The 12,427-nt window shown below is 36.4% G+C and overlaps 1 protein-coding gene across 1 annotated transcript in view; it reads right to left on the minus strand.

Annotated features, from left to right (window-relative positions):
* Positions 1–9,178, minus strand: part of LOC117339339 (QRFP-like peptide receptor) — a 67,457-nt gene extending 58,279 nt beyond the window's left edge. Inside the window, exon 1 of the mRNA XM_033900881.1 lies at positions 8,287–9,178. Within this exon, the coding sequence (XP_033756772.1) occupies positions 8,287–9,084 (798 nt within the window). The 5' untranslated portion in view covers positions 9,085–9,178. The remainder of the gene's footprint in view (positions 1–8,286) is intronic.
* Positions 9,179–12,427: the final 3,249 nt, after the last annotated feature.

The raw sequence follows: 12,427 nt of genomic DNA on the forward strand, positions 1-12,427 counted from the left end.
TGATGAGCCGAGAATGAGATATATGAATGTTGAGACGACGTGTTAAAGCATGTATCCTTATTAACGGTTGATTCCTGATTATTAATGTTTCGTGTGTGTTGTGTTCACGGTTGGGGAGTGAATCCAAAGCTAGTGTTATCAGACAGAACTGCCATGTTACATTAACAGAGACGGCCCAATCTTCGGGATCGGACACAGCGGCCGGGTCCAGCGCTCGTAACACTTCCGTTAGTACAACGCGGATGAATGTACTGTAAACAGCTGACGATAATTCGTGGTGACTGGCCGTACAACTATATATATCCAGGCTCAGGTTGTGCATCCACCTACAAATAGTTCATATACATTTGTACATTAGACAAAAGTCGTATGGCCCTAGACGGTGTGGTACTTCTACAGCTCAAACGGGTCAACACACTATGTTTATAAACCAAGCTACCAAACACCGCGTCGCAACAAAATCATAGTGTGTATACCAACCCATCAAACACCACGTCCCTACCGAATCTCGGTGTGTATACTAACCCATCAAACACCGCGTCACTACCAAATCTTAGTGTGTATACCAACCAATCAAACACCACGTCACTACCAAATCTTAGTGTGTATACCAACCCATCAAACACCACGTCGCTACCGAATCTCGGTGTGTATACCAACCCATCAAACACCACGTCACTACCAAATCACGGTGTGTATACCAACCCATCAAACACCACGTCACTACCAACTCTTAGTGTGTATACCAACCCATCAAACACCACGTCACTACCAAATCTTAGTGTGTATACCAACCTATCAAACACCACGTCACTACCAAATCTTAGTGTGTATACCAACCCATCAAACACCACGTCACTACCAAATCTTAGTGTGTATACCAACCCATCAAACACCACGTCGCTACCGAATCTCGGTGTGTATACCAACCCATCAAACACCACGTCACTACCAAATCTTAGTGTGTATACCAACCCATCAAACACCACGTCACTACCGAATCTCGGTGTGTATACCAACCCATCAAACACCACGTCACTACCAAATCTTAGTGTGTATACCAACCCATCAAACACCACGTCACTACCGAATCTCGGTGTGTATACCAACCTACCAAACTCCGCGTCACTACCGAATCTTAGTGTGTATACCAATCTACCAATCAGCCCGTCACTACCAAATCTTAGTGTGTATACCAACCCATCAAACACCACGTCACTACCAAATCTTAGTGTGTATACCAACCTATCAAACACCGCGTCACTACCAAATCTTAGTGTGTATACCAACCAATCAAACACCACGTCACTACCAAATCTTAGTGTGTATACCAACCCATCAAACACCACGTCACTACCAAATCTTAGTGTGTATACCAACCCATCAAACACCACGTCACTACCAAATCTAAGTGTGTATACCAACCCATCAAACACCACGTCACTACCGAATCTCGGTGTGTATACCAACCCATCAAACACCACGTCACTACCAAATCTTAGTGTGTATACCAATCTACCAAACACCGCGACACTACCAAATCACGGTGTGTATACCAACCTACCAAACTCCGCGTCACTACCGAATCTTAGTGTGTATACCAATCTACCAATCAGCCCGTCACTACCAAATCTTAGTGTGTATACCAACCCATCAAACACCGCGACACTACCAAATCACGGTGTGTATACCAACCTACCAAACACCGCGTCACTACCAAATCTTAGTGTGTATACCAACCCATCAAACACCACGTCACTACCAAATCACGGTGTGTATACCAACCCATCAAACACTGCGTCACTACCAAATCTTAGTGTGTATACCAACCCATCAAACACCGCGTCACTACCAAATCTTAGTGTGTATACCAACCCATCAAACACCGCGACACCGTGTATACCAATCTACCAAACAGCGCGTCACTACCAAATCTTGGTATATATACCAACCTACAAACATATACCAATCATGGTATCACTACCAAATCGAGGTTTGAATATAAACTTTAATGCATACCTTACGTCCATAACAGAAATGAAACCCTACCGTTTGTTTTACATGATTAAGTTAGTACGCACATTTCACGCCTCTCCCTAAATATATTATCTAACTAACCTTACTTTCTACAGGAAATTCGGTAAAAAAGTGACATAAACATTATGGTTACAAGTTTCATTTCATGGATGAAAAAATCATGTAAGGGGTGTCTATATAGGAGAATAATGTTGAATTTCAAACACGAATAAATGATCTAACAATATGCACAAAAAATAGTCATGTATTATACCAAATTATTTGTTTGGACATGTACTTTCTTAAAATCACCAATAATTTGCTGTAGATGTTACCAGTTTTTTTTCTATATAGTTACTTTGTGGTAAGATAGAGCATGGAATAATTCTAAGTCACACAAATAATCAAACCTGAAAAATAGCCAAGCTGTTTTGCTTACAAGTGTTTTTAGCACAGGGTAGGAGCATTTGTTTGACCGGATTTGACTTTATGTACGCATAAACACTTACTTTGCTTTGACCTTTAATGCAAATAGCGGCTGTGAATAATATTACACAAATATGGCATAACGGGAGAGGCGTTTCAATCAATCAAATGCTCCTATATCATACTTCAAGACATCTGATAATAGTAAGTAGGACATTTTAAAGACCTGTTAAACTGATGGGTGTGTCCCGACACTTTATCACTAGCCCACCGACTCAGGGTACGAGTTCGAAATCTTACGTGGGGAAGTTGCTAGGTACTGACTGTAAGGCCGGTGGTTTTTCTCCGAATACTCCGACTTTCCTCCACCTCAAAAACCTGACACGCCCTTAAATGACACTGGCTGTTAATAGGACGTTAAACAAAATTAACCAAATAACCTTATTCATTCTTTCCGTGTCTAGATGTCTTTATAGTCTCTCATAAGAGCATTTCTTATGTTTGAAATACCTCCTTATATGCCATATTTGAGTGATAAAATTCAAAACCGCCATTTGAATTTCACGGTCAAAATAATGTTTATACATATTATTAAGTCAAATCTGGTCTAACCAATACTCATATTTTGTGCTTTAGACTCTTTAAGAAAAATAACATGGCTATTTTGTGCAATATATATGTGTTTATACACAACACACCAAAACAGTATGAAAGTCAAAAATTTATTGAATGGAACCAATAACTTGTTCAGGCTCATATTTCTTATCATTACCTAAAGGTTTTGGCATTCTTAGGGGCTGCTCATTCTTACAACTAAATAACATCAACACAACTAACAATATTACATAATAAATTTTTACTCACTACTAAAAAGATACACCTAAACAATTAAGATACTAATTATACTATAGGGGCATGCAACCCCCAAGCTAGAGCGATCATAGCTTAGCTAGCTATGACTAATAGAAAGGAGAGAAACCTAGCTTGAGCGACCTCAAGCCACAGAGTAAGCAGTTGGTAGCTAAAGCAGGCAGTTTTGCTTAGACTGTTTCAGATGGGGCGACCCCCGAGCTTGGGCGATCCCAAGCATATCATCTACATAAGAAATAAATACACAAAATATGATATAATGAATTGGGGGCAAGAAATTCCCCGAATTTAAAAGTCCAATTCGAATAACTATAAAGTATGGTGGTAAAATTCCCCTAGGAATAAATTAGTGCTAATAACACGGTGTGTAATAAATTCATTACTGTGAGTGATATCCTCTAACTATTCCGTACTAAGAAGAGCAGCCCAAAATAAAAATTAAAATGTGACAACATGTAATAAAATAAAGCTTATAATTAACCAACACAGATGTACAATGAGGTGCTGCGAGCCGGCTGCCCCAACCTGAATCAGGGAGGTAGGTTTATCCTCAGACCAGCTGGCCAGGTGTTGTCTCACCATGAGGCCTAGTTACCCCTAAACAAATGAGCCCGAAACAAGTAAAAAAGACATGTAATAAATATAAATATCATAAGTAAACACATATAATAAAAACAACATATACACATGAAAAGTGCAGGCAATCGAAACAAAACAACAGTATATAAATATTAAAAGGTAATTATAATATAATATAAACAATTATACACAAACAACAGTAAAGAAAACTGCAAATTCTTAAAGGTGGAGGTGGGGCGGATGGTGGATGATGAATAAAACACTGCTGCTACAAATAATCACGCTGCTTGAAAATGAATGCAGGGGGCGCTACCCCCTGACGTATTTCCATTGGTCAACAACATCACGTGATCAAAGGCGCGAGGTTAGAAATAGATATTTACTAACATGAAGACTGTGACGGGTTTTTTAAATGTTGTGTACAAACAATTATTTAGTAACCCAAATATCATTATAAACACAGTTTTTATTTTGACCTTGAAATGCAAATGGCGGTCGTGAAAGATATCAAACAAATATGGCATATAAGGAGGTATTTCAAACAACAAAAATGATCTTATTAGACACTATAAACAACTCTGAAAATTGCAAGAAGACTGCTTTTAGAAAAAAATGTTCAACCGTTGAGTTTGGAGTAAAATATGCATTTTTTCTTAAAAAGGCCACAAACTCACCAGTTTAACAATTTGACTGCAACAGATCCTTGTTACTATGATCAGAAGTCTTAAGAGCATGATATAGGAGATTTTTTATTGATTGACATGCCTCCCTATATACCATATTTGTGTAATATTATTCCCCGCCGCCATTTGCATTTCAAGGTCAAAACAAAATAAGCGCTTATATGCACATAAAGTTAAATCCGGTCAAACAAATGCTCCTATCCTGTGTTATAGACACTTGTGAGTATAGTAGCTTGGCTATTTTTCAGGTTTGGTCATTTGCGCGACTTAAAATTATTCCATGCTGCAACTTACCACAAAGTAACTGTTTAGAAGAAACTGATATCATCAACAGCAAATTATTAGTGTTTGTAAGAAACTACATGTCGAAACAAACATTTTGGTGTATAACATGACTATGTTTGTGCAAATATTAAGATATTTATTCGTGTTGGAAGTGCAACGTTATTCTGCTATATAGATGACCCTTAACAAATATCAGTTATAGAGGAAGGCTATGTGACCTGGGTATAACTATCGCTGTCTGTAAGTTAAGTGAGCTGTCGCCAAAATTACCCTGATATCATTACGGTAATGAACATCATTGGGTATTTAGTTAAAATCAAAATTCACTATCTTTCCTTTCAAGTAGAAATATATGTAATCCGCCTGATATTGTGTTATCACGTTGTATATAGATTGAATCACGTGCTATTGTATCCATTTCCATGTTGTCATGTGTTATTGTGTCCATTTCAATGTTGCCACGTGCTATTGTATCCATTTCAATGTTGCCACGTGCTATTGTATCCATTTCAATGTTGTCACGTGCTATTGTGTCCATTTCAATGTTGTCATGTGTTATTGTGTCCATTTCAATGTTGTCACGTGCTATTGTGTCCATTGCAATGTTGTCACGTGTTATTGTGTCAATTTCAATGTTGTCACGTGTTATTTTGTCCATTTCAATGTTGTCGCGTGTTATTGTGTCAAATTGAATGTTGTCATGTGTTGTTGTGGTCATTTCATTTTTGTCACGTGCTATTGTGTCCATTTCAATGTTGTCACGTGTTATTTTGTCCGTTTCAATGTTGTCATGTGTTATTGTGTCCATTTCAATGTTGCCATGTGTTATTGTGTCCATTTCAATGTTGCCATGTGTTATTGTGTCCATTTCAATGTTGCCATGAGTTATTTTGTCTATTTCAATGTTGTCATGTGTTTTATCATTGAGTGCCTGGTATCTTCTTTTTGTATTGCGTCATAAATATTATAGAAAGAAACAATAGAAAAAACTGAACTCAAGTATCCAACTTGAACTATGAAACTCGTGCTGTATAATTTCTCCCATGATGTCATACATTTACAGAAAATCAAAATGGTGGTAATTGGTATATCCAGGGATTTCAAACAAAAACCTTTTCAGTCGTTATCTAGCAGATACAAAAGCCACTCAGTTACCTGAAAATAACAGACTACATAATTTCGAAATACTATAAGCCGAGACACGAGATAACATTCTGTCGCAGTTTGGCAATAAAAAATATTGACTGTCGGCGAGTTGAATCCGTGATTATATGAAGCATGGAAAAGATATATTAATCGACATGTTTGTTAATAAGGAACAATCAGGAATTTATTGTCCTGGAGGGCTGAAATTGTTATTCCCCACCATACAGCATTACATTGTATCAACTGTTATTCCCCACCATACAGCATTACATTGTATAAACTGTTATTCCCCACCATACATCATTACATTGTATAAACTGCTTTTCTTCACCATGCCGTATTACATTATATGAATTGTTATTCCCCACCATACAGCATTACATTGTATAAACTGCTATTCCCCCCATACAGCATTACATTGTATAAACTGTTAATTCCCACCATACAGCATTATATTGTATAAACTGTTATTCCCCACCATACATCATTACATTGTATAAACTGTTATTCCCCACCATACAGCATTACATTGTATAAATTGTTATTCCCCACCATACATCATTACATTGTATAAACTGTTATTCCCAATCATACAGCATTACACTGTATAAACTGTTATTCCCCACCATACATCATTACATTGTATAAACTGTTATTCCCCACCATACATCATTACATTGTATAAACTGTTGTCCCCCACCATACATCATTACATTGTATAAACTGTTATTCCCCACCATACAGCATTACATTGTATAAATTGTTATTCCCCACCATACATCATTACATTGTATAAACTGTTATTCCCAATCATACAGCATTACACTGTATAAACTGTTATTCCCCACCATACATCATTACATTGTATAAACTGTTATTCCCCACCATACATCATTACATTGTATAAACTGTTGTCCCCCACCATACATCATTACATTGTATAAACTGTTATTCCCCACCATGCAGCATTACATTGTATAAACTGTTATTCCCCCCCATACATCATTACATTGTATAAACTGTTATTCCCCACCATACAGCATTACATTGTATAAACTGTTATTCCCCACCATGCAGCATTACATTGTATAAACTGTTATTCCCCCCCATACATCATTACATTGTATAAACTGTTATTCCCCACCATACAGCATTACATTGTATAAATTGTTATTCCCCACCATACATCATTACATTGTATAAACTGTTATTCCCCACCATACATCATTACATTGTATAAACTGTTATTCCCCACCATACATCATTACATTGTATAAACTGTTATTCCCCACCATACAGCATTACATTGTATAAACTGTTATCCCCCCATACATCATTACATTGTATAAACTGTTATTCCCCCCATATATCATTACATTGTATAAACTGTTATTCCCCACCATACATCATTACATTGTATAAATTGTTATTCCCCACCATACATCATTACATTGTATAAACTGTTATTCCCCACCATACATCATTACATTGTATAAACTGTTATTCCCCACCATACAGCATTACATTGTATAAACTGCTTTTCTTCACCATGCTGTATTACATTATATAAATTGTTATTCCCCACCATACAGCATTACATTGTATAAACTGTTATTCCCCACCATACATCATTACATTGTATAAACTGATATTCCCCACCATACAGCATTACATTGTATAAACTGCTTTTCTTCACCATGCTGTATTACATTACATAAATTGCTAAACGCTACCATACTGTATAGCATTGTATGAATGCTATTCCTCGTTATACTATATTACATTATGTAAATTGCTATTCCCCGCCATGCTACATGTATATTACATTTTATTGCTAAACCTATTGGTCTAACCCAATAAGTTATTTGACCTATTGATCTAACTCAATACGTCGTGCAGATAGCATAACAGATGCAGACAGCTAAATAGAATTGAAGTTTAGAGATGGTGATCTGTCATTACATGAAGAATTGCCCTCTATCTCTCCAAAAGCCATCAACTGGCCTTCTCTGTAGTAACCCTGTGTTGAGACTGCTAAGTAACGGTGACACCTCACGACTGCGGGCCATTCTCAGTAATACGTACATACCAAATTACTAGTTTCGATGGTCGAAGTGGGACGGCAAATATCGCGCGCTCAACTTAAAGGGAATGCGGTGAGTCGATTAGTGTCCATTGTGATTCATAACATAGTAGATAAGGCAATTGTCTCGTTTATATATAGCGACAGAACATTTAGTCTGGTAATGAAAACAACAGGACGGACACGAGAGCTACTTACCTTTCTTTTCGATTTGATTTGCTGCTCATCCCTGATAGCATCTGCGTTGCCGGGTGCCCTTCGTTGCCATAAAATACTTCCCACAATAGAATAGGTCACGGTAAGGATGATGAGGGGGATTATATAGGTGAGGAAAAGCATACACAGAGAGTATGCTCTTTTTCTTTCCGGGTCCCCCCAATCTTCATCACATTTCACTATAGTCTTGTTTGAAGTTGAATTCGATTTTATCATTTCACTTGCTCTCCCAACCTCAAATTGCAAACAATTAATTGCAATGGCAATAATCCAAATAAGAAAAATAATAAGGCGATATCTTGATGAAGTAATCCGGGACTTGAGTGGATACGCCACAGCATAAAACCTGTCAATGCCGATAGCCATGTTGGTTGAAGCGCTAGCTGTGACGGACACTGTCTGTAAAAACAATACAATTGGACACATGGGCTTTGAAAACACCCATTCACCGAGTAACTCGGCGGTGAAGGTGAAAGGTATACAGAAAATGGCCATAATCAAATCTGCAACTGCAAGGTTGATTAAAAACGGACGCAATTCCGATTTGGAACGTTTTCCTTTGGTAAAGATTATTATAGTAGCGATGTTTCCTATAATAGATGTCAGAGTTGTCACTGTGTACAACAATATGAAAACATCCGAGGCTCCTGTTGTCGACTTATCTTCCTCCGAAAAACTCATACTTTCATTTTTCGGTGAATTTGTAAAGTAAAAATTGAGGTTTTTGTCCAGCTGCGCGGCGGTCACGACCGCATTGGAAACATTCTCCTGACTGGACATAGCAGGGACTATTTTCGTGTATACATTGGAACGCCTTTTTCACTGCTTAATAAATGTTTTGTTTACACATCCGCCTTCCAGGTAGTACCACTTAAATGATGGTTAGTCGACAACCTAACCAAGTATCCCTCGCTTGTATATCAAAGTATCTCTACAGAGAATTATCGTGTTGGCCAATCAGAATGACGCTCTCAAACATGCGCGGTTGTTCCAATGATAGGACGGTGTGATCGTGCGGTACTGCAGTCGTGTGCTGCCTGTGAAACGTTACACAACCGAGGGGCACTATCAGCATCCTTCATTAGCCGTGCTCATGTGTTGAGGGTACTAACAGTTCCTATGTTCAATGGGCGTGTTATTAAAATACAATAACTGGCTGCTCTCCCATGCTGTTTCGCTGTGGGCAGTTAGTACATCTGCTGACGTGTGTTTCCCAGTATACGGTTTGTATATATACAAATTTTGTTTCTTAAACAAAACAAAAAACAAAAAAATGAAATAAAATAAAAAGACTGTTATCATATTAGAATATTTATAAAATTCAATTTTTTTTTTTTTTTTATTATTTTGAAATACGATGTCGTTCATATTGCGGGACCGAGATGCACTGACATCGACGATTTTCTCGGTAAACCGACACAGAATTTTCTCGGTATACCGACACAGAATTTTCTCGGAATAACGACACAGAATTTTCTAGTATAACAACAATGAATTTCTTCTTGCCACCATTTATATCGGTTTTCACTGTTGATTACAATTTGATGTATCATACATACATTTCTTGACAAGTATGATTTGGCAGGGTACAGGTAACAGAGATTGACTGGTTTTGAAGTTGTCTTTACAGGTGGGCGATTATGTAAATAGTAAATCAAGTGATATTTATCCAAATTTAAAAAAAAAATCACTATTCTGTTGCAAATAAACAGAATTAACTTTACCATTTGTTAATATATGTCATGGCTATCCATGGGTCTTCATTTTAACATTTAATTTGTTAATAAACTACCTGTTAATTTCGCCAAAACAATTGTAAAATGCTAATTTCAGGAGAACAAATAAAACTCATGTAGGTCAGACATGTTGCACAAAATAACCATAGCGTTATGGTCACAAGTGTCTATAGCAGGTAGTGCGAGCGCTTGTTTGACCAGATTTTACTTTATTAAAGCATAAACGTAGATTATCTTTTGACCTTGAAATGCAAATAGCGTTGTAAATTATATAACACATTTTTTTTTGCATATAGGGAGGCATTTTAATCTTTAAAAACGTTCTTATCAGACACTATAAAGAACCCTGATCATAGCAAGTAGCCCGTCTTTAGGTAAAATAGTTAAACAGTAGAGTTTGAGGTAAAATATTCAGATTTCTGAAAATAGACTCAAACTCCACTATTTAACTATTTGTCTCGAAAACATTCCTCCTACTGTGCCCAGATGTGTTAATTTGGGCCTTGTTAGTAATTGAAATGCCTCCCTATATTTCATATTTGTGCAATATAATTCACAACCGCCATTTGCATTTCAGGGTCAAAAGAGAATCGACGTTTATGTTTTGATAAAGTAAAATTTGGTCAAACAAGCGCTCGTACTACCTGCTATATACACCTTTGACCATAACGGTATGGTTATTTTGTGCAATATGTCTGATCTATATGAGCTTTATTTGTTCTCCTGAAACATGATTTTTATGTCTGCTTTGTCGAAATTAACAGGTAGCTTAACAAATTAAATGTGAAAATCAAGACCCATGGATAGCCATAATACATATTGGTCAAGTTACTTCTGTTTAATTGCAACAGAATATGATTGATAATCTGGATAAATATCACTTATTTTACTATTTACATGAACCTTAAACAAAATGATTAAAATCAGCTGTTACATGGCTACGTTTACTACGTACTACGCCAGAACCTTTGAACCGCTCAGGGTCTGTCATATCAAATTGTTATCCCTAACAACTAATCTACATGGGGGTGTTCTCTGAACGCCAACATTTTTCTAACAATAGAAATGTGTTGTTTCAGGAAACAATGGGAATGCAATTATATACTGTTTCATATAAGAAGTCCCCTTTTTACCTGTACAGTCACCTGAGGTGTATCACCAGGCATACATCAGAATTGTATTTTTTTCAGTTCTTTGTACATGCAAGCATTCAACAAAATGAGCAATATAGCGAAACATAATATAGTAAATAGCAACAAATATATGATATACATTTACCATGTAATAACAAAAGTTGTTTTTGTAATTATACTTATATTTGCCATTTGAAGGTCCATTTGAAATATTTAAAGAGTTAAATATAGTTTGCTTAGTCTAATCCTCTAAACGCTGTTTGATCAAGGGTAATAAACTGAGGAGCATGTCTCATCCATATAAAACCCAATCCAAGTTCAAAATAGATTTCAGATTTTTCAGTTTCTTGTGACAAAAATCTGTAAATTTCATTTAAAATACAATAATCATGATTTGATAACTTAAACCCATATTTTATCTGATTCACAAAATGTGTTTATTTAAGGATTGAGCAACAAAATTGACAATCAATCTCCTTATATTTACGTTAACCAAATTAAAAACTTCGCCACCAGATTGCAAAATTCGGTCACAACAGTGTGACGTAAGTGCGTCACTTTGTAACATTGTAATACTTATCGTACATGTGTGTACAGTAGTGGAACAGCAGACAGTCAGCTATTCTCGTCGCCAAGGCAACACAAAATATAGTCCAAGACACGTTTTGATTATTACGAAGTTGATACACATAAATACGATATTTTCAAGGTAACATATTCATTTATAACAAATATTTATGATATTGTATAATAAAAACTTAGCAATACCCATCTAATACGAATTTAAAGTGCAGTATTGACAGTATAGTATGTGTGTGATTTGGTCACTCGAGACACGGGGACTCGGTTAAAAAAAATGAGCACAATGATAACGTGACGACAGCTGTTCAGTGAAATATCACAACATTAAAAAACAGAGTTTATACTCTCTAAAGCCTTGAAAATTTTTTTATTTTGTAATGTTTATAATTTGAGTGAATGTTGGATTTTTAGTCTTTCGATTATTTATAGATGTCATATGTTACTCAAAATTTAACGCCGAACCCCTGTGACCGTATGTGATGCAGTCTAATGGCCGGGATATTCAGAGCTCCAGAAAAAGTGTAACAATGTGGATTTTAGTCGCAGGTTAGCTGATGATGTACATTGTGCTCTTTAAATATTGGATTTCATTGTCGTACTTTTGGGATGTAAATTCTGATAATAGTAAGTAAAGAAATATTGATTTGAAAATCGCGGTATTCGACAGCTGGA

Source organism: Pecten maximus, chromosome 1 (assembly GCF_902652985.1).
Source record: "Pecten maximus chromosome 1, xPecMax1.1, whole genome shotgun sequence".
In the NCBI taxonomy this organism is placed as follows: domain Eukaryota; kingdom Metazoa; phylum Mollusca; class Bivalvia; order Pectinida; family Pectinidae; genus Pecten; species Pecten maximus.